Source organism: Aspergillus fumigatus, chromosome 6, assembly GCF_000002655.1.
Source record: "Aspergillus fumigatus Af293 chromosome 6, whole genome shotgun sequence".
In the NCBI taxonomy this organism is placed as follows: domain Eukaryota; kingdom Fungi; phylum Ascomycota; class Eurotiomycetes; order Eurotiales; family Aspergillaceae; genus Aspergillus; species Aspergillus fumigatus.
This window is the reverse complement of record NC_007199.1, coordinates 1,648,245-1,668,477: the sequence shown is the minus strand read 5'-3', so window position 1 is coordinate 1,668,477 and position 20,233 is coordinate 1,648,245. Positions and strand designations below refer to the sequence as shown.

The 20,233-nt window shown below is 50.7% G+C and overlaps 8 protein-coding genes across 8 annotated transcripts; 5 read left to right on the top strand and 3 right to left on the bottom strand.

Moving 5' to 3' along the window:
* Nucleotides 1-50: 50 nt before the first annotated feature.
* On the bottom strand, nt 51-1,404 carry lysB (homoisocitrate dehydrogenase lysB; the record flags this gene model as incomplete). The annotated part of the gene is made up of 4 exons (XM_077805014.1): nt 1,289-1,404; nt 1,182-1,222; nt 960-1,126; nt 51-891 (listed from the first exon to the last, which is right to left on the bottom strand). Exons 1-4 carry the CDS (start codon nt 1,314-1,316, stop codon nt 51-53), a joined length of 1,077 nt encoding a protein of 358 aa, XP_077661147.1. The 5' UTR covers nt 1,317-1,404.
* A 39-nt stretch (nt 1,405-1,443) lies between these two features.
* On the top strand, nt 1,444-4,845 carry AFUA_6G07380 (uncharacterized protein; the record flags this gene model as incomplete). The annotated part of the gene is made up of 2 exons (XM_745538.2): nt 1,444-2,608; nt 2,666-4,845. Exon 2 carries the CDS (start codon nt 2,944-2,946, stop codon nt 4,843-4,845), a length of 1,902 nt encoding a protein of 633 aa, XP_750631.1. The 5' UTR covers nt 1,444-2,608; nt 2,666-2,943.
* A 693-nt stretch (nt 4,846-5,538) lies between these two features.
* AFUA_6G07370 (uncharacterized protein) lies at nt 5,539-7,254 on the bottom strand (the record flags this gene model as incomplete). The annotated part of the gene is made up of 3 exons (XM_745537.2): nt 7,120-7,254; nt 6,868-7,034; nt 5,539-6,818 (listed from the first exon to the last, which is right to left on the bottom strand). The coding sequence occupies exons 1-3, from the start codon at nt 7,155-7,157 to the stop codon at nt 5,539-5,541; spliced, it is 1,485 nt and encodes a 494-aa protein (XP_750630.1). The 5' UTR covers nt 7,158-7,254.
* Nucleotides 7,255-7,366: 112 nt separating this feature from the next.
* AFUA_6G07360 (mitochondrial 37S ribosomal protein uS8m) lies at nt 7,367-8,495 on the top strand. The gene is made up of 2 exons (XM_745536.2): nt 7,367-7,589; nt 7,651-8,495. Exon 2 carries the CDS (start codon nt 7,742-7,744, stop codon nt 8,252-8,254), a length of 513 nt encoding a protein of 170 aa, XP_750629.1. The 5' UTR covers nt 7,367-7,589; nt 7,651-7,741; the 3' UTR covers nt 8,255-8,495.
* A 1,438-nt stretch (nt 8,496-9,933) lies between these two features.
* On the top strand, nt 9,934-13,255 carry AFUA_6G07350 (uncharacterized protein). The gene is made up of 4 exons (XM_077805013.1): nt 9,934-10,489; nt 10,550-11,196; nt 11,276-11,344; nt 11,433-13,255. The coding sequence occupies exons 2-4, from the start codon at nt 11,063-11,065 to the stop codon at nt 12,349-12,351; spliced, it is 1,122 nt and encodes a 373-aa protein (XP_077661146.1). The 5' UTR covers nt 9,934-10,489; nt 10,550-11,062; the 3' UTR covers nt 12,352-13,255.
* Nucleotides 13,256-13,261: 6 nt separating this feature from the next.
* Nucleotides 13,262-15,437, bottom strand: bna4 (kynurenine 3-monooxygenase). Its single transcript, XM_745534.2, has 3 exons — nt 15,180-15,437; nt 14,739-14,953; nt 13,262-14,685 (listed from the first exon to the last, which is right to left on the bottom strand). Exons 1-3 carry the CDS (start codon nt 15,301-15,303, stop codon nt 13,486-13,488), a joined length of 1,539 nt encoding a protein of 512 aa, XP_750627.1. The 5' UTR covers nt 15,304-15,437; the 3' UTR covers nt 13,262-13,485.
* A 207-nt stretch (nt 15,438-15,644) lies between these two features.
* On the top strand, nt 15,645-17,166 carry AFUA_6G07330 (methionine aminopeptidase MAP1). Its single transcript, XM_077805012.1, has 4 exons — nt 15,645-15,876; nt 15,958-15,988; nt 16,043-16,359; nt 16,423-17,166. The coding sequence occupies exons 1-4, from the start codon at nt 15,739-15,741 to the stop codon at nt 17,086-17,088; spliced, it is 1,152 nt and encodes a 383-aa protein (XP_077661145.1). The 5' UTR covers nt 15,645-15,738; the 3' UTR covers nt 17,089-17,166.
* Nucleotides 17,167-17,804: 638 nt separating this feature from the next.
* On the top strand, nt 17,805-19,926 carry AFUA_6G07320 (putative MFS multidrug transporter; the record flags this gene model as incomplete). The annotated part of the gene is made up of 4 exons (XM_745532.2): nt 17,805-17,984; nt 18,041-18,298; nt 18,550-19,315; nt 19,371-19,926. The coding sequence occupies 4 exons, from the start codon at nt 17,805-17,807 to the stop codon at nt 19,712-19,714; spliced, it is 1,548 nt and encodes a 515-aa protein (XP_750625.1). The 3' UTR covers nt 19,715-19,926.
* Between the last annotated feature and the right edge of the window lie 307 nt (nt 19,927-20,233).

Below are 20,233 nucleotides of genomic sequence, written 5' to 3'. Positions count from 1 at the left end.
ATCGACTATAAATTTTACAAATACATTGTTCCCATCGCAGCCTCCATCATTTACAGTCTCTTGAGCACATCGTCCAGAACCTCCTGCGTAGTGGCCTTGCCACCCATGTCAGGAGAAAGGAACTTGCCCTCGTCGAGATTGGCGTCAACGGCACCATAAATCTTGGCAGCGGCCTGCTCCTCACCCAGAAACTCGAGCATCAGAGCGACGCTGCGCAGAGTAGCGATGGGGTTGGCGATGCCCTTGCCCTCGATGTCGGGGGCACTGCCGTGGCAGGGCTCGCCAATAGCGAAACCATCACCGACGTTGGCGCTGGGCACGAGACCCAAGCTGCCAACCAGAGCAGCAGCACCGTCGGACAGAATGTCGCCGTACAGGTTAGGGGCAACAATCACATCGTAGTACTCGGGCTGACGGAAGAGCTTGTAGACCATGGAGTCGACAATCTGCTCCTCCACCTCAACAGAGGAAAAGCGCTCCGCGGCGAGAGCCTTGCGGGCGGTTTCCCGGAAGAGACCGTCTGTCTGCGACAGGACGTTCGACTTGTGGGTGATGGTCACCATGGGCTTGGCGCGGAGAGCAGAGCTGCCAGCGGCATCACGGATCTTCTGACGGCGGAGCGCGATTTCTCCCGCTATGGTGGAGATCCGGGACGAGGCACGCTCGGAGATCCGCTTGATCGCCTCGGCAACCTTGCCGTTGGGGGTATCCTTAGTTGTCTCTTCCTTCACGTAGAGATCCTCGGTATTTTCGCGCACAATGACCAGGTCAATGGGCTTGCCGCCGCTGCCGGCGGTAGTCTTGACAGGACGCACATTGGCGTAGAGGTCCAGCTTCTTGCGGAGAGCGACAATGGGGGAGGAGTAGCCGGCGACCTTGGTGGTAGGGGAGCTATTCAAAAAAAAAAAAAAATTTATCAGGCTGAAGACCTAAAGTTTCCTGCCATAGGGACAACCGACCTGACAGCTCCGAACAAAGCACCGTCACACTCCTTCAGCGTCTCAACGGTCTTGTCGGGCAGAGCGGTACCTGTGCGCTTGAAGGTGTCGAAACCAGCATCGAGGTCGACGAAACTAAACTTGAGGTTCAGAGAAGCTGGAAGCGACTCCAACACCCGTCGACCGGCCTATTCAAATTGAGTGAGTCAGGATGTCCCCTGCTGTACACCAGAAGTGACATACCGGAATGACCTCCCGTCCGATACCGTCTCCGGGAATGAGACCTAATGAAGCGAGGTGTCAGTTGTTGCAGAAAGGACATTTTGAAGCTCAAGGAGGATTCAATTGACCTATGCGAAGAGTCCTAGCAGCTGCCATTGTGAGCTTCGGGTGTTGTGTGACTGCTCTTTTTCCCAGTAGAAAAAGAGTTCCGTAGTCGGAGCGGAATGCTGGGATTAGTATGACTAGTATGCGACCACGGGAAGAATGTTGACCCGCGGTCTATAGCCGGGGAAATGGATACTATGACAGCTGTGCAAGCAGAGCATCGTTTTCTTCTGCGGAGCTAAGACATCAATTCTAAGAGAAGACGTAGAACAGTAGCTGAGGCTTTTTGTGACAGAACTGCTGAAGATTCTGACCCCCGATGCGGCTCTTAGAAGCTGGCAGGCGATATACACCTTCAGGGCACCCAAGGATCCAAGTCGACCTTTTCTTGTCTACGTTGTGTATACCAGTATGATGCTTACCGGAAATAAACTAACAGTGCGGAGAATCCCCCTTAGGTACCGTATGCTTCTCATGTGCAAACTGAGCTAATGGCAACTACTGTGGTGTAGACAATCCGTGTGATCCCCGTGTTTCTGAATACAGTGATACCATCATTGATTTCAGTAATTTGCCATCTTGCCGCCATTGTCCTAACACTCAACGCGATGATTGTTCTTTCCCAGGTGGAATTTTCAGACGAGAAGATATGGCAAGGCTGGAGTAGAGAGAGGCTAGATAATGTTCAGGGAGATATACTTGGAGTGCCCTTACTGGCTAGATCATCTGACACTTGCGACATGCCACTGAAGTGCTGTTTGCCATTGACACTTAAGTCAATTGCAACAGCCGTCTGTAGATACCAAACGACATTAAAATGCCAGTTTCAGCTTCGTCGTTCGTAGAGCAGTTGAATCCGATCGGACACACGCGTGTCGCAATACCTGGAAAGGTATCTACCTCTCTAATGTCTCAAGAAATAAGACCTGGCACAGAACGGATAATGACGCCATTTGGCCGCGTTCAACCATAGATCGGGTTGCTCTTTAAGGCAGGGAGTAAACAACATAGCGGCCGATTCAATAGTGGCTGGAACTATCGTCCCTTGTTGATGCCTTCATGGAGTCATGGTCATGACCATTGACTTATTTTTTTTTCTTTGACACTAACAAGTAGTGCTCAATCTGTCCTTAATCTTGAATTAATAATTAAATGTCACAGGAAAGGACCGTAATTACTTAATTGAAGCCGCGGATCCGCCCCCTGAAACTGCTGCCTCAGGCTTCCCATGGCCGCATCCTCTTCCCCCGAAGACCTCTAGACTCTGACTCTCCTTTTCTTTTATTACCATTCATGATTGATCTCATTCTTAGCTCGCATCATCTATCAACTATCATTAACATGTTAGAGCTTAAACTTTTGGGTCTGTCTCTAAGCCACTGACAACCTGTTTCTCACAGTCCTCTCCCCTCAAAGCCAGCGCCCGTGAAGTCTGTTTATATCACGTCCACCCGCCCCCTCCTCCAACCTCCGTTTCAGGATTCGTTGCCATCTGGCCTTTTCGCAAAGCCCTACAAGGTTGAAATCCATAACGCATCGAACCCTCTTGTCGGGATCCCACCATTGACGCCACCGAGCTCAAGCCATCGAGTGTCAATTCCTACCGTCGCGTTGGGCTGGTCTATGTCTCTCTGATATCGGGTCTCCGCGCTTCGACTTCTCGTCGCTCTACAACACTATGTCGGACAAAGGGGCGCACCCTGGTGTGCGAAGCTTGCTGGCCAAATTCGAGAATAATCATCAAAACAGCACCGCCTCTCCGCCTCCGCGTGGTCGATCGCCGATAGGGTCAGATGCCACAGGAACCTCACGACCGCTTTCAAAGGTCCGCGCAAGTTTCATATCTGTGGATAGGATGTCTCAAGGAAGTCCAGTTCCGGGGCTCAGGAGCCCAAATAGTCCTATCGACGGTGCGGCGCCTCCATCTAGGGAGAGAAGTCTCAACTCGGAAGACCTCGAAGCGGTCTTAAAGAGCTCGGCCTCCTCGTCTTCTCCGAGTAACGCTTCCAATGCAGCCGAAAAGCCTCCTATCGATCAGCCTCCAAAGAATTCCTCGTCCGAACCGCTGATTAAGGCGCAGACAGGAACTGAACCCAGCGCTGGTGATATCTCCCAGACAGAGAAGACAGCGTCGGCACCACATACTGCAACGACAACACCCCCAGCTAAGTCAGCGCAGAAGCCGACGAAAGCAGTTACCAAGCGACCTTCGAATGTCAGTGTTGGCAAGACCAGCTCTGCTACCAAATCACCCTCTACCACTGCCTCCAGATCGACAGCCAATCCGCGCACACCCACCTCTCCCGCTAAACCGAGCACCGAAAGGACTTTTAAACCGGCCCACTCCACCAAGGCAACCGCGACGAAGGATGACCACACTGCAGCTACTCGTACTGCAACCCACAAGCCGAGCCGGGCGTCTTTGAATACTACAGCCAAGACTGCCACCCGCCCGGTCCGTGCTTCTATTCCCGCTCGTGACTCCACCAAGCCAGCTACGACCGATGACAGCAATAGCCGCCCCAAATCACCGGCCAGGTCATCTCGCCTACCACCATCGAAGACGACCTCTTCTCTGTCCTCTATCGCCAAAGGAGCAGCCGGCCCCGGCCTGACCCGGAAGCCATCCACCCTGAAGAGCGCAGTCAATACGAATCAATCACGGGCAACGACACCCTCTGCTGCCAGTGTTCGCAAGCAAGGATCTCGCCCGCCTCTCCCTGCCCATTCAAGTACTGACCGACCACATTCTCGGGTTAGCAACGCAAGCACCAAGCCTGTCGATGATAGCTTCCTCGCAAGAATGATGCGTCCTACCGCAAGCTCTGCCAGCAAGGTACATGACAAAGTCGAAATCAAAAGCCCTCCTCGAACTGCCAAGCCTGCCAGAGCCCCGAGAACAGTCGCCTCCAAAACCGATCTCCGAACAGCTCGGCCGCCAACAGAGAAGACCGAGTCAGAGAAGAATAAGGGGGACAAGGCGCTACTTGCTTCTTCCGTCGCGCCAGGTTCCAAAAAGGAGTTACAAGCTGCTCAGGCATTGGGAGGGGCCTCGGAAGAGCAAGAAGTAAAGGCTGTGGCTAATATCTACGACGAAGCGCCCAAGCAAGTCTCGGAAGATGTTGAGAAGCCTGTCGAGGAGCCCCCCGCAGCGACCGCTGATATTGGGAAGGAATCCACGGATGCCTCCATTGAGCCTGTCAATGCTTCTACCTCGGATGCGCCGCTTGAAGAGACCGCGTCGGCTAAGGTTGACGAACCAGCTGAACAGCCCTTGGAAACAATTGCCGAGCAATCCGCAGATGTGGATCAATCGAAGACTGAGGAAGGGGCTGCTCTCGTTTCTGTTACAGACGTGTCGGAGACAGTCGAAACTTCGGCAGAGGATATCAGTAAAACTACCCCCGTTGAGGCGAAGGAAAACTCTGCCGGCGAGCTTCCAACGGAGCCAGAAGTGGAAAAGCTGATCCAGCCCACCGAAATCATCCCAGCTGAGACGAAATTAAAGACGGATGACGTTGTCGCTGAGGTTGGAGAATCTGACTCTCACTTAAGCAAGGCGAGGGCAAACGAGACTTGAGCCTTGCATGGGAACTTGGGCTATCTCAGCCTAATCTTGTCATTCTCTGCCTTCTAATCTTTTTCTAGCTTACTTGCTCCCCCGTGCGTGATTGCGTTGCAACATATTCCCTTCTTGCGGTTAGCTCGCGGTGTGTTTCACTTTCTGGCCTTGCCTTGTGCCTGTCATTAGTTACGGGGAAGGCATCATTCTGTTTCTATTTCTGCTTGATCAGGATCGACGGTGCTTGTTGGAGCATACAGTTGGTGGAGTTGCTTTCAGGTTTCTGTTCAGGCTAGCGTCACTGCATCCCATACTGGCATTTGTACTGAGTAGGAGTATTTCTAGGTTCATATCTTCTGCATTTCAACTCTACCCCTTGATTTTTATACCTTCTATCCACAAGTGCTCGGCTTTCTTCTCCTATGCTACTGATCATTGTCACTTCACACGGTCTTCTGGTTGGCAGACGCCTCACGCGCTGGAGATGTTTGCCAAATCCAAACTTTCGATTTTTTTAGTCCAAATGATTTACTATGCAGGTAATTCTCGGGACCTTCGCTACTCAATGGTCATGAATATGCTACAGATTGCTGGATGACCAGTCTTGTATACTCTCGCAATGTAGATATATTCATTGAGGTCATTAGATATTCTTACGTTTGCAGGGCAACTGCTACCCAAAACGCTCCCAATACTCGACCATAGAATCACCTAGAGTCTCTTCTCAAGTTTCTTCAGAAACCTATTCACACTACTCTCCACCCGAGACGCACCATCCTCAAACTTTCGCGACCGCTGTCCCGGGTTCTGCATGGCTTTCTGCGCATACTTCTGAGCATGGGAATTGGCCTCCGCCTCAGTGGGTCGGTACAGCTGCTTATGCACGGCATAGTCATAGTTCGGTGCTGTGGGCTGCGGGGTTGGTTCGTAGGAGTAGTTGGAATAGCCGCCAATCGGGGGCGGGGGCGACGTAGGCTGGATCTGAGGTTGAGATTGAACTTGGGGCTGGACCTGGGGATTGGAGCCGTAGAGACTCTGCCCGTGCGCGTGCAGATGTGCGTTTGGATCCACGGGGGGCGGGGCGAAGGACATTACTCCTGGCTGGATTCCCGGTGGCACTGGACCGCCTCCTGCGAGGAAGGAGGGGGTGTATGACGGGACTCCTGGAGGGCTGTGCACGGACGATTGGGAGGAAAAGGAACCCGAGTGCGTGAGTCCAGCGCTTGGGGGAGGCGATGCGTAGCTTCCGGGGGGAGAGTAGGGCAGAGCGTGACTCGGCGGAGGTCCATAGCCTCCTCCGCCTCCTGAGATCTGGGAAGGAGGCGTCACTGGAGCGCCGTGATCCGCCGCCGCCGCCGCTGCGAGTCCTGTGCCGTCCGCGGCGTCTACCGGTGGTGGTGTCTTCTCGCGGTGCTGGATGGGTTCTGGTGCGGCGGGAGCGGCCGGATTGTATGGCAAGGGGGCAAATTGAGTGGTGTCTGGCTGCTTTCCGGGCGCGGGCTGGGTCATCGGAGGGGTTGGTTGTGCACCGGCCGGTGGAGAACGAGGAAGAGCTGCCGGCGCGGCGACAGGTTGTACCGCAGGCGTAGAGCCCGCCTCTGATCGAGAGTTGCGAGTCTGCCCATTCTGATATGCAGGATCCGTGATCGCCACATTCTCTAGCTGTTCAACCACAGAACTGACTGTAGAGCCTGCTGGAGCTGGATAGGGATGCCGATCTGACTCAACCTGTGACTGTGACAAATATCGCTCTACCAAGTCTAAGAATTCATTTGCGTCGCCCAGAGTCCAGAAGTAGATGTCTATCGTATGAAGCCGGTGCAGGTCAGTGCTTCCTACTTGTGGTCCACTTAGAGGTAATTGCCATTCGTAAGGGTTGTTCACTGGCGGAGGTGGAAAGTCCTCCGAGGTCTGCTGCTTGTACCCATCTACAGTCAGGGTGCATAGCGTTGGAAATCTGGAGGTATGGCGCAGATGAACATGATCCAACGCTGGGCAAAGGTTAGCGCTTTGACTGGAGAATACAATCAGAGAACTGACATCCGTTGAATGCATCCTGATCCGAAGTCCCAGGATTGTTGGCAACTTCGATCCTTAGCTTCTGCTGAGACGCATTCTTATAGAGGTAGAGATATGAGCCCTTATCGAACCGATGATATTGAGGCTTGGGAGTAGGAGCTGTGAAGTAAGAGTGGATATCGGCGAAGCTGCCAATTCCTCGAATCAGATATTTGTATATTCCCGCAGCTGAATATCATCTTCTGCGGGGTAAAATAGTTGACTATTACTTACACAGTCAGCACTCGCTCTTCACCTGCTAAAGGAGGCATTATGTTCCAGGTATAGGAGAACCACGGGGGACGGGGAATGGGATAGAAGACGAGAAACACATGAGGGACAAAAAGCTATAACCGAGCGACACTGACTATATAGCTCTCTACGCAAAGGAGGGGATGACTTACTTGACCTCTAAGATGCATCGTTTTGGCGCCGGGCAGCATGACGGCGCTTCGACACGGCGAATGGAGGAAGATGATTAGCCGGGAGTGTTATAGTAGTATGCATCCTTTACTTGCCTCAGGCATGAATATGTCATTTGCTCGGAACGGAGTCGGCTACAGGGTTTCTCCGAAAATTTCATCTGAGCTTCCGCATCTTTTGGAGATACTCCACGCCAGTGCAGTCTTTAATCTTTAAGCGACATTGTCATTGACAGACCTGCGTTGTGTTTTGATATCAAAACTCGGAGCCGACCGTTTCAGGTAATTTCTTATTCCAGAGTTTGTCTAGAACCGCGCATGTGTTGACAATCATCACCGGCAGCCAGAGCCACCCAATTACTAGTACTTTGCGCTCTCTGTGACGGTACACACGGCCCCTGCTGGGCCAGTTTCTTTAATTTCAAGACCTCAATATGTCTCTCGTCAATCTCGCTCACGTCTGCTCGCATCTGAACAATGCATCCAAGGCCCGTCTTGGTCTCACATCAATTCCTCATAGCAACCTACACCTGAAATTATGTCTCGCTCTTCAGAACTCCGGTTACCTGTCCTCCGTCGTCCGCGGAGGGCCGACCCCTCCTCCGCCTCATATCCTTCTTGGCCATCCTGCGCCGAACGATGAAGTTGAAGGCATCGAGCCATTGACGCAGGCCAACATTGCCTCGAGACGACTGTGGCTGGGATTGAAGTACTGGCAGAGTGAACCGGTGCTGGGAAAAATGAGCATGGTCAGCAAGCCTACGAGAAGAATCACAATCGATGTTGCTGGACTCCGACGTGTGATCCGCGGCGAGAAAAGCGATTATGTGGAAGGGTTACGGACACCCGGCGAAAGCTTGTACCTTTCGACTGATCGAGGCATCCTGGAGTCGAGGGAGTGTGTCGAAAAGAAGATTGGGGGATTGGTTCTCTGCAGGGTCCGCTAGAAGGACAAGCGAAGGAAGCGCTCTCTCGCCTTCACGTGCATTTTCTGTACGTTGTGTGATTTGCATTGAATCCGGAGTTTGGTTGGTCGCAACGATTCATCCCATCCCTTGATTATACCGCGATTGTTGGGATGGATGCCTTGCAGGGCTTTGTATAGTAACTTTCTTATACTCTTCATGTACTACCTATTCCCATCCATGATCTACCAGAATCTAAATCCAGCCAACATTGTGTCCTCGGTTCTTTTCCAGCATTTTTTTTTCCTCGATGGACTTGGATTCCCCTGACTGAATGCATTGTATGAGCAGTCGTATATACTCGCATCATGGTTATTGTAGACCGAGAGAGTATGCAAAGTCAGGCCGAAGGTCATTACAGAGATAAAAAGACAAAAGAAAGTTCACAAGACTGGGACCAGGGTCGGAATTGGGATTAAGATGTGTAAGATTTTCGATTCAACCGCCTTAGACCACTTGGCCTCATTGCCTGTTATTTTCAGTAATGAGCAAGCTCTAGGTTCGAATTGAGCTCATGGGAAGAGCACCGAGTGTATCTCAACGCGTTCAGACATAACAGTTTCAAAGCTGTCTACAGAGCACCACTTACCGGTTTTTCTGCCTCAAAACACATAGACGCCTGTCTATAGCATGGAGCATGGTCTGTTTGTCATGTTGGGCCACATTAGCCCCGTGCTTCGAGTCGATCCATACGATGCCGTGAGAACGTGAAACTGCATGCTCAACCCGAAATACCAGCGAGAGAAAGCAAGACTGATTTTAGGGTATGAGGCTCAATGAGCTGCGAGGTAATTTCACAATGTTCTTCGCATCCTGCAGCGGTACTCTCTTTGCTCTCTCCAGCTCACAGATTCTGATTGCCCAGTCTACTAGGGTTACGCGCATTCTCTTAGAATTGGACTACACAACGCATGCAAACTTGCAACCGACCTCGCCTCTGCGTAAAATTAAGATAGAATGCAGTTCACATAATATTGTTTACAGGCGTAGTGCTGGCGCTCATATCATTCGGGCAAAAATTTCAAGTTCTGACTTAAGTTATGAGGATCGTGGGCTACATTTCGTTGCTGTTCACCTGGGTACTGTTGGACCACAGATGGTACGGTTGTTAGCACTCTTGCAATCGTCCCTCCGCCAGGTATATTTCCGTCGTTATTAGCGAACCGATTTCAGGACTTCTCTCCATATCCAATATTGGCAACTGATCAAGTTGTTGGTGCAACGGCAAAGGCGTGTCAGAATCGTCCCCTGCCTTATGTCAAACGCCGAATATCTCGCATTTATTCTCAACAGGATTATCACGTCCTCCCACACGCTCCGGCCGGCTAGCGACCTCAGATTCTAGATGTAGATATACAGTCAGTAGCACGAATGAGAACTGCCGATGCGTTGGCCTGGGACTTGGGCGTTCAGGCATGCAGCAAAGTATATGCCCAATGTCCCCATGAATCAATCAATCACTGTAAGGCAAGTATTGAAGATCCATGGTTTATTCAAGCCCAATTCCAACTTCAGGCCGACAGTCAGCTAAGAGTGGACTATCTATCATAGGTACCGCTTATTGCGCTTGACCAAGGACAAATGTCTAAATAGTTCCCATTAGTATTCGACCAACACAAGTGAAGCCCAAGGTATCCATTGGGCCTCAGTGAAACAAGCAACGGGTGGTACTTTGATTAACATGCCAGAATGTATAGCAGAGGCAAACGTTTTGTGGAAAAGCAAGGTTTACTGGGTTAAGGACGGCACTGAAGCATGACCAAGAGGGAAGACACGGCCAACTGGGATTGAGGTAGAGGGCACAAAGGGCAGCGTTACCAAATCGGGACAAACCACAACTTCCATCCCCGTCCATCGGTCCTCCATCAACCTAACCCACATTCTCCATCCATCAAGCCATCGGGTTCATCAGAGCTGTTCGATAGGGCCAACTCAGCACAACTCATTCGCATTCGCGGGATCCAGTGCTTTAATTGTTGAACTAGCCCCCATAGGCTCAAGCCTCCCGCTTCCAAGAGGACAAATGCCCTGAGATTGCTGCCCAAATGGCCAAAACTCTATGCGGCACGGATCCTTTTGCTCTTCTCCCCACTTCCTTTTTCCTCAGAATCAACCTCGAATGAGCATGGATCATCACCCGGAGGTGACGGGCTTTGGACTTGGCCAGATATCTCCAAAAAGGCCTACTCAGAGCCATACTCTCCGGCTTATGGCACCGTATGCACCTGATCCATCTGTGAGACAATCTGTGACGGATCCAATAGTGATGCACTTTAGCTGTCTCTTTGGCTGGCGATAATTGACTGCCAATTGCTGGCAGTGGCGCTCGCTATCCGATTGATCCTTGTAGAGTAGGCACACTGCGGAGCACTCCTCAGCTCCTGATCCGTGGGCTAGCTCAAGGGGGCTATCTTCTGGACCTCGATCCTAGTACTTCTCCGCGCTTATCGAGCCCAGGTAATCAGGTATAGTCTCCTTTCTTTCCTCGAGACAGGGACCGTTACCATCCTCGACTCTTCCGTTCGTCAGTTGCCACAGTTGTGGGGTCCTTCTCGTCCTTCCTGTCTTCAGTGACTGGAGACATCAAAGAGATCTCGGAGCTTATTTGTCATCCTGTCGATTGGCTTCTCGGCCAGCTCGTTACTGTCTTCTTCGTCCTCTTAAACTGCGACTTTTCTCCCTCTCCTCGGACACGTTGATGGGCAGTTTTGTCAATTGAGTGACGGCTCTTCAGTATTCTTCATAGTCAATCCTTGATCTCAGCTCCGTGACTCTTCCATAATCGGGCTCATGTCGCCGGTACTCCCCCCTCTTCTGATGCCCATGTCTTCTTCGGGTCTCAGCTCCTTTTCTGGACCAACGTCGAGCAACGGTTCTCAATCGTTCTCTATCGGCAGCGACTCCGAATCCTGGCCTCGTCATAGGTAATTTCCAATATACATCGTCAACCAACTATCTATCTATTTCCCACTTTGCCAGCAAAAGGTAGCTCACACTCTCTAGTGGTATGGTGCCTCCGAGGCCACACATTTACGGGACTTCGTCTGAAGCACCAATAATATATCAGCAAAGGTAACCAAATCTCTCGAAATGATTATCCACACATCATACTTCACTGATGTTCCGGTTGCGCTGAGACTGTTTTGTTTTCTCGGCTTAGTGCCAAAAGATGCTTCCCGCCTCCTCGTGAATATGCCCCGGTTGATACTCAGAGTGGCATCTCGAGCTGTCCGCAGCAACCGTCGCCGGACCATGACTTTCGTATGGCGTACGGTGGGCCACCAGGAATCCCGCACAGCCAAGGGGGTATGCATTTTTCGCCAGTTGCCTCGCTACAGCGCCCAGGTACGCTGTATCATGATTGGGACCATCCTGCTCGTCTCCACACGGAATCACTGAGGCACGATTATGAATTAGTCAAGCCTATGGAGACACCAGAATGCCTCTTCGAGAGAAGTAGCCGGCGTAATGCCGAAGGGGTGAAGGCCACTGCACGGTATCATTCTCAGAGACGTCCCTCGAACCGTGACGAGTTTGATGGACCCCATCAGCTACTGAAGCCGCCCTCCCTGCGCGTCATTGAGGAGCAGGCCAGAGAGCTTCCTCGTCTTCCTACTAATCTTGATGTCTCAGAGCAGGATCGCATCTTAAACGCAGTTAATGACCGCTTGTCCCAGTGTGCATTTGACTTTGTTGCCAAGTACCAGTTCCCCATCCCCTTGGAAGCGGACAAAAGAGAGGTGAGAATTCCCTCGGACCGCGAATGGACCGAGTGGGTATATCTCCTGAAAAGGCTGGCCACCAAGCGCCGCATACCTGCCCGGGTTCTTTACAATGGCCAAATTAAACAACTAGTGACAGTATTGGAAAATTCCTTGGAAATGAGACATGCTGCCAAACATCAGTCCAGACCCATCAAAGATGATCGCAATGTGCTCCAGCTCATCTCGGCCGGCACTCAGGTTGCCAAGATGCTTAAAGATGCCAGTGCCATGGAATATCTGGACAAACTTTATGTTGATACCGAGAAACGCATCCATGAGCGGCGCAGCCGGCGCATGAAATTCGCCAGTCCTTGAGTTAGTCCTGGATTTTGCTATTGTCATTTTTTAAGGATGTCTCCACAATATGGCCTATTTTTCTTCATCCCAAAGGAATATCCGTTGGAAGCCATGATGTCCCTCCGGTCCTGTGGAATCATCCCTATTTAATCACCGGCGCCCTTGGAGATGCCCTCCCTTCAATTTCCATGGATGGACTCTATTCGTACCTTATTTACCGCGTGGACGGCCTAAAGGATTATTCGCTTGATGCCGATGGACAAGATGAAGCTCAGCGCTTCAGGTTTGGTTGTGTTCCAACTTTCCCTTCTCCTCTCAATCACGATGGACTGATGAGAGGGTCTAATGATTATACAATCTGTTTGTACCGTTCTCCTGGGTGGCCCATTCTCTTTTCATTAGGGGTTTGCACTCTACCTGTGTAATGGCCGGGGAACTCTACTGAAATCATGTGTCCTTCCCTCAACCATGGCCCGTGTTCCCTGTACACTACGGAACCAGATAACCGGCAGCGGTTTGTTGTTGCCATGTGAGTCTATTGACTGGCGAGAACTTTTGTTTTGCCTTTTTGAGTGGTTGTTATTGTTTTGTCCATGTACCCTTGTCGTTGAGGGATGACTGCCATTGACTGAATCTATGTGGTGTTTTTTGGTTGACTAGGTCTGACCGAATTTATCTTCTCGACCATGGCCCGGTTTAAGGTCTTCAGAGGTCTGTCACACACGCCATTTTCCGCCTCCATCTCTTGGAGAGGAATTGCAAAGGACGAAAAGGTCGAAGAAGAATGTAGAAATCATGGCACTTACAGTCTGGATCCCGCCCAGTGCCTTTCGGTGCAGCCGTTGACTGTAAACGAGATGTGATACGCTATATCGACAGACCAGCATATTTTGAAGTTTTCCAGGAGTAGCTACCCAGGTATGACACATTTGGCGGCTAGGGAATCATTGAGATGTCGATTTTCCGTATTAGCAGATAGCAGGGCTCTTTCCGTTATTTGTCTGGTATTGGAGATTTTGGACGTCGAATAGCTTAGCTTACAGCAGATGAAATTGTAACGTCAGGTTTGCAAAAAGACATAGATGTACCCGCTTACATCACAAATGCTACTCAGAACAGGCGAAGAGGGGAAAGACGTGAGATATATCGTCATCAAGCATAGGCAATTGTGCGAAACATAGTCACCCAGATGCTACTCAGGCGCCGCCAGGAGTAGCGCAAGAGACTAAGCGGCGAATACTGCCTCGGTTTCTTCCAGAACACGTACGCGATCACTCCCACCGTGGAAATGAGGGTAGTTGCAAGTCCCAAAGCGAGGATCCTGCCCTGCCAACGAGCAGATCGGATTACATCGGAGTACCGTTGGTTGCTGAAACTCACTCGCGAATACTGTGTTTGCCAGCCTAGGCTGGGCACGTAGCGGTCGAGTGCCTCTTCGACCGACTTGCGAAGTTTGTAGAGAGGAGTCTTGACTCCCCACCGCATCTCGAGGTAGTTTTGCTTGGACAGGTCATTGATGGCGTGCGTGTCCGCACAGCGCTGGTCGGTGTATGCTTGGAAGGCTTTAGCGCGCGCCTCCCTACGGGCGTCCGGGCTCGCATCTAGGTTGTAACTGCCATGCTTATCCAGGCATTCGAACAATACACGAATGTCCTCAAGTCCGGCGTTGAGGCCTTGGCCGTAGAAGGGTAGCACAGCGTGGGCGGCGTCACCCACGATGACGATACTCGAGTTGTAATGATGAGGCTTGCATTTGAGGCTGATCAAAGGAAGGTGGGGGTTAGTTGTGAACTGCTCCTGCAGATCTTCCGGAGAGATGAGTTCTGGGCAAACCCCCGGGAAGTGATCCTTGAAAGACTCGACCAGGTTCTGTGGCGAGCTTCCCAGATGTTTGTAATGCGCGGCGGGCGCGAATAACGTGCATGTGAAAGACTTGTCTGCGGAAGGGAGGGCGATGAACATGAATTCCCTTCCAGGCCAGATATGCAGGTGGTTAGGGGAGATGCGGAAATCGCCATCCTCAGTTGGAGGAATGCGGAACTCGCACCACAATGTATCGATGTACTCCTGTTGATAATCCACCCGGGCAAATTTCATCATGTGGTATCTTGCTGCAGAATGGGCTCCATCCGCGCCGATCATGAAGTCAAAGTCAACTTCGATCTCTGGCACGCGGTTCGCAGAATTTGGAAGCGGAGCCTCGCCCGGGACACGACGTTCGAACCACGCTTTGCGGGCATTGAAATCGGCCCCGGTCAGTTTATGATTAAAGAAGAGCTTCACATTAGGCGTGCATTCCAGCTCATCGAGTAGAGCGTTGTTCAAGGTACTCCGGTCGACAGCATTGATGGCCTATTGGCTGCGTTGGTAATGACTCACATGATCTGGGCATGGAAACTACTTACTCGTCCATGGACATCGTAAGCTTGCGCAGCTTCCCATAGTTTCCCACGGTCTCTGCCGTGGATCATCCGTCCATGCATTGGAATCGTGTCTCGGAGGACGTTGTTGACGAGGTCCTCCCGGTTAGAGTGCTTCATGGCGGTAATTCCACGCTCAGACAACGCCAAATTGATGGACTTCGTGAAATTCAGTGGAACTGTCGAGGGATCACGAAGATCTATCACTTAATCAGCAGCTGCCGCATAGATTGATGGATATCAAAGCCAGCTGCAATATCATCGGTTGTGCATCAGATGGCCAGGCACAAGGTGGGGCCATGAGTAGGAATGTAGCACAAGCATCAAAGTGGATTATAGTACGTTGCACATTGTGCACAGTTTGAATTCAGACTTGGGTTGCCATTGTACAAATCATTATCGATTTCAATGAAAAGATAGACCTACCTCCACGCAGTTCATAGATTTCGACCTCATCTCCTCTGGCTGCAGCATACAGAGCCGCCAGCGACCCAACCGGACCAGCTCCGACGACAACAAGCTTTTGCTTCTTCCGTACAGTATCCGCCATATGGACGAGACCGCAGCTCAAGATCTATACAAACTTGGCACTTTTTATGAAGGTATTGCTGCGTCTCTGCAAGCTCACACGACCGACGCCTTATGTCTTCTCACGTGTGGAATGATATGTCGCATGCGATGTCGGGAGGGTCGGTTGAGCTTTACCCGATCTGGAACTTAAACTCACTGTTCGGAGTATGAAGGCTTGGCGTTGTGAATGCTCAGTCCATCAAGAACACTAGTCCCCTTTCGGATACCCTAGCGCCCGGTGTTGCGCTAAGTCAAATATGGATTAGTGGTCTTGATAACGGTAATTTTTCTGTTGCCACTATCAGATCATCGCCTTTTTGAGGGCAATATACCCCAGTCCGTTTACTTTTCTCCTCTTCTACTTCTTTAGTACATATTTCTTACTTATCAATAGGCTTTTCGCTCTTGTGCCAATATGGGAGTTGAAGTTGCGACCCGGAAATGTATGGGTGTGGAGTGTGCGAACAATGCCGGAAGTTTGCAATGTCCAACGTGCTTGAAGATGGGCACTGATAGCTTCTTCTGCTCGCAAGATTGTTTCAAGCGGAGCTGGGTACGCTGCCTTGTGTGACCCATAAGGTCCACACGTGCTGCTCGATTCTTATTTCTGTTATGCGCTGACTCGTCCGATCAGAGTGAACACAAGGCTATCCATAAATCGAAGAGTAATATCCTGTCCAACCTCTTCCCTCCGAAGGTAGTTTCTGAACCTGATCCAGCCACGGGACATTTCAATCCATTTCCTTCGTTCCAATTTACCGGCTCTCTGAGACCCGTCTATCCTCTGTCTCCCATGCGAACGGTTCCCAAGTCTATCCCTCACCCCGATTACGCCAAGGATGGTATCCCTCGCTCAGAGCAGAAGTTTGTAGGCCGTCACAACATCACCATCTTGAATAAGGAACAGCAAGAAGGGATGAGGAAGGTCTGCCGTCTGGCTCGAGAGGTGCTGGACATTGCCGCGAGGGAGGTCAGACCAGGTGTTACGACCGACTACATCGATGAAGTTGTGCACAAGGCATGCTTGGAGCGTAATGTAAGTGGCTGTCTTTTCGTTCGGAAAGAGCAAAGGAAACGGTCCCAGTCTAATATGTCTCAGTCCTATCCTTCGCCTCTCAACTACATGCATTTTCCTAAATCCGTATGTACATCCGTCAACGAGACAATCTGTCACGGCATCCCCGATCAGCGCCCTCTTGAGGATGGAGACATCATCAACATTGATGTTACCCTGTATCACAACGGCTTCCACGGCGATCTCAATGAGACGTACTACGTTGGTGATAAGGCTCGTGCGAACCCAGACGCTGTACGCGTTGTAGAAACGTCTCGAGAATGCTTAGAGAAAGCGATTGAATTGGTCAAGCCCGGCATGCTCTTCAGAGAGCCAGGCAACGTCATTGAAAAGCTTGCAAAGAGCCGGAATTGCAGTGTGGTCAAATCCTACTGTGGCCATGGCATCAACCAGCTGTTCCACTGTGCTCCCAACGTTCCCCACTACGCAAAGAACAAGGCTGTCGGAACGGCCAAGCCTGGCATGTGCTTCACCATCGAACCCATGATCAACATCGGTACTCACCGTGACCGGACATGGCCTGACGACTGGACCAGCACTACAGCAGACGGTTCCTTGTCTGCGCAATTTGAGCACACGCTTCTCGTCACTGAGGATGGTGTGGAAGTTTTGACTGCTCGTCTACCTGATTCACCCGGTGGACCCATTCCGATGCCCGTCACCGAGGATGCGAAGACGGCTGAGAATTGATGTGCATTATATAGACCCATAGACCCTACAAGACTAAGACATTGACGACTTGAGGTTATCATTCCAACTCAATCCTGATAGATTGTGTAAGGGGTGATACGCTCTAAGAAGCCGCTGTACGACATGTAGTCCTTCCATCTTAATCTTAAATAGACGAATCAATGAGCGAGAGAGTCATCTCACTGAAGGTATGACTGCTGGGCCAAAAGATGTCATTGGCACAGTAGGAGTTCGCGTGCACTGTCTTCGTCGACGCACGGACCGCTCGTGCTGAAGAGCAATATTCACTATCACCAATTTCTGACAATAATGAATTCCTCTGATAGACTGCAACTTTCTTGAATAATATACCTGATACCTGTAACGCGGAAGTCTGATGAAACAGATAAGGCACTGTTATTGTGGAAAGTGGAACTGTTATTGTGGAAAATGGAACAACCAAATAATGGAAACTGAAGTCTGAAGTACTACCTAATCAGGAAGGTGGATAGCCTGCGGAGAGCGGAGAGCGGCCGGACTGAGATTGCCGAAAAAACCAATCATGTTGAATGCGATTGCTCCATTTTGACGCTTAATTTGTCATCGCGGGTCAGTGGGGATGTCTTATCATCACGTGATTTACTTTTCGTGTTCAACTCGCTCATCATGTACTCGCCCTTTTTGACCTGCGTCGTGTCTCGTTTCTCTTTGTTGTGGTACATACCAGCCCTCAGGAGATGTCTCCAGAGAGGACTCCGACAGAGACCTCCCCTTTGCTGGGCCCGCAAAGTGGGAATGCTCCTACCAATGGTACAGTATCCAACAATATCCTTCGGGATCCCGAGGCGGATTCTTTGAAGGATGACCTGGCGCCGAGGCACAACCTTCGATACATTCTACCTGCCGTTTCCATCGGTGTAGGTCTTATGAGCTATAACAACATTATTATTATTGCTGACGCTGCTGAAAACAGATCTTCCTGTCTGCAGCCGATCAGACGATCATTGTGGCCAGTTATGGGCAGATCGGTTCCGACTTGAAAGCCCTCAATCTGACCAGTTGGGTGGCTACCTCTTATTTCATCACGTTGGCAAGCTTTCAGCCATTGTATGGCAAGTTGTCCGATATCTTTGGCAGACGAGCATGTCTCTTATTCTCGTATTTTGTGTTCGGTCTTGGCTGTCTATTTTGCGGCCTAGCGCGAAACATTCATGAGTTGATCGCTGCTCGTGTAAGGCCCATAGAATGCTTGTCAGATCTGGAATGATGCTGATGAGATATCAAGGTTTTCCAAGGCATTGGAGGGGGTGGCATGACCACCGTGGTCAGCATCCTGATGAGTGATATCGTTCCCCTTCGAGAGCGAGGGGTCTGGCAAGGGATCATCAACATTATCTATGCTACCGGTTCGGGAACGGGCGCTCCACTAGGTTCGAGTTGCTTCGATTTGACTTGAAGCTCCTTTTGCTGACGTTCGACTAGGAGGAATACTGTCTGACTATATTGGCTGGCGGTGGCATGTTAATGATAAGACCCATCTTCCGGATTGCGTGTTGTGCTAACAATGTTCCCAGGGCCTTTCTCGCTCAGGTTCCTCTGTGTGTTCTTGCATTCCTAGCTGTGTCGGTCATGCTAGATCTGCCTGTTCAGGGGGATAGCCATTGGAAGACCAAGCTGCGCCGGATCGATTTTCCAGGAGCGTTTGCGCTTGTTGGAGCAGTAGTCGGCCTCCTCCTTGGACTGGATCGAGGCAGTAACGTCTCCTGGACGATTCCTCTAACCATTGTGTCGCTTTGTGTCTCTCTCACCATGTTCGTGCTCTTTGTGTTGATCGAAATCTACTTCGCCGCTGAGCCGTTTGCCCCTGGTCATATCATCTTCAACCGAACCTTCTTTGCCAGCTACTGCTGCAACTTTTTCAGCTTTGGCGGCTGGCTTGCGGGTCTTTTCTTTATTCCTTTGTACTTTCAAGCTGTCGATGGCGTGTCTGCTACGGTCTCTGGCCTGCGCCTCCTGCCGAGTATTATAGCCGGTGTTTCGGGCTCTCTGTTCGCTGGCTATGTCATGAAATGGACAGGGAAGTACTACTGGCTGACCATCGTTGCTTACGGCCTCCTGACAGTGGGTCTGACCACCATCTACCTTTTCACCGGCGGGGTTACTCAGAGTCTTATCCCTATGATCCTGGGAATGGTGCTCTGTGGTTTTGGGAACGGGATCGGTGTCACGACCACATTAATCGCCTTGAGTGAGTGTTTCTTACCTTGTTTGCTACCTCGAAACCCTGTTAAACTGATGTGTAGTTTCAAACGTGACCCCCGAGGACCAGGCAGTTGTTACTGCCTGCTCGTACCTTTTCCGCTCCCTAGGTTCGGTTATTGGTGTGTCGTTATCCTCCACCGTGGTTCAACAACTCCTACGCAGTCAGCTCAGATTCGCTTTGCGCGATAGCAAGGACATTGATCGTATTGTCGAAGGGGTGAGACAGAGTCTGGACTACATCAAAACTCTCGACCCTACAGTCGCCAGGATCGTGCGAGGCTGCTATGGGTGGGCTACCAATAAGGGGTTTGCCTTTATGGTTGCCATCGTCTTCTTCGCTCTCCTGAGCAGCTTTTTCATTCGAGAGAGCAAGTTGAGTCGGTAATAGAAATTCAATCGTGGTTCCTTGAGCGGGTCAATTGGCGGTATGGAACAATCGAGAGACACCTATCCCGCACGATGGCAATGTGGAATTGGTGCATATGGGGATTTTGGTAGATGTCAATAGATGCGATGACGATATATAGATAGATCGTATCTCACCAACCCTGTGACGAACCCAGGGCAAAATTTGCATATTGTTCATTTTCAGCCCTATACAATTCACTTTAGCATGGTATCCAACGTAGAAGCTTTTGATGGGAAAAGACTATGCAACATTCCCGTCGATTACCTCACGCGGAGTGACCAGAATCGGGTACAATCCTTAATTTGTGTAGGCGGTCGAGGCCGTGACCGATCAAAGTTGCCGCTTCTTATTTCCCTACTAACACAGCTCTTCAGTTATATTCATGTGAGACCTTTCAATATCCACTCCTTACGCACTGATTCCACGCGGTTTCATGCTCCCCTGTTCTTTTTTTGATGACTAGTGATGATAATGATATCAACCACCTAATCTCTG

What these genes read in the sequence shown, in the direction of transcription:
- AFUA_6G07360 (XM_745536.2), top strand. Translation starts at nt 7,742, where the DNA reads ATGTCTCTCGTCAATCTCGCTCACGTCTGCTCGCATCTGAACAATGCA.
- AFUA_6G07350 (XM_077805013.1), top strand. Translation starts at nt 11,063, where the DNA reads ATGTCGCCGGTACTCCCCCCTCTTCTGATGCCCATGTCTTCTTCGGGT. An exon ending in GAATCCTGGCCTCGTCATAG is followed by an intron (nt 11,197 to 11,275) that starts GTAATTTCCAAT and finishes CACACTCTCTAG; the next exon opens with TGGTATGGTGCCTCCGAGGC. An exon ending in CCAATAATATATCAGCAAAG is followed by an intron (nt 11,345 to 11,432) that starts GTAACCAAATCT and finishes TTCTCGGCTTAG; the next exon opens with TGCCAAAAGATGCTTCCCGC.
- bna4 (XM_745534.2), bottom strand. Translation starts at nt 15,303, where the DNA reads ATGGCGGATACTGTACGGAAGAAGCAAAAGCTTGTTGTCGTCGGAGCT. An exon ending in AATCTATGAACTGCGTGGAG is followed by an intron (nt 14,954 to 15,179) that starts GTAGGTCTATCT and finishes ATTAAGTGATAG; the next exon opens with ATCTTCGTGATCCCTCGACA. An exon ending in CTTACGATGTCCATGGACGA is followed by an intron (nt 14,686 to 14,738) that starts GTAAGTAGTTTC and finishes CGCAGCCAATAG; the next exon opens with GCCATCAATGCTGTCGACCG.
- AFUA_6G07330 (XM_077805012.1), top strand. Translation starts at nt 15,739, where the DNA reads ATGGGAGTTGAAGTTGCGACCCGGAAATGTATGGGTGTGGAGTGTGCG. An exon ending in ATTGTTTCAAGCGGAGCTGG is followed by an intron (nt 15,877 to 15,957) that starts GTACGCTGCCTT and finishes TCGTCCGATCAG; the next exon opens with AGTGAACACAAGGCTATCCA. An exon ending in AGGCATGCTTGGAGCGTAAT is followed by an intron (nt 16,360 to 16,422) that starts GTAAGTGGCTGT and finishes AATATGTCTCAG; the next exon opens with TCCTATCCTTCGCCTCTCAA.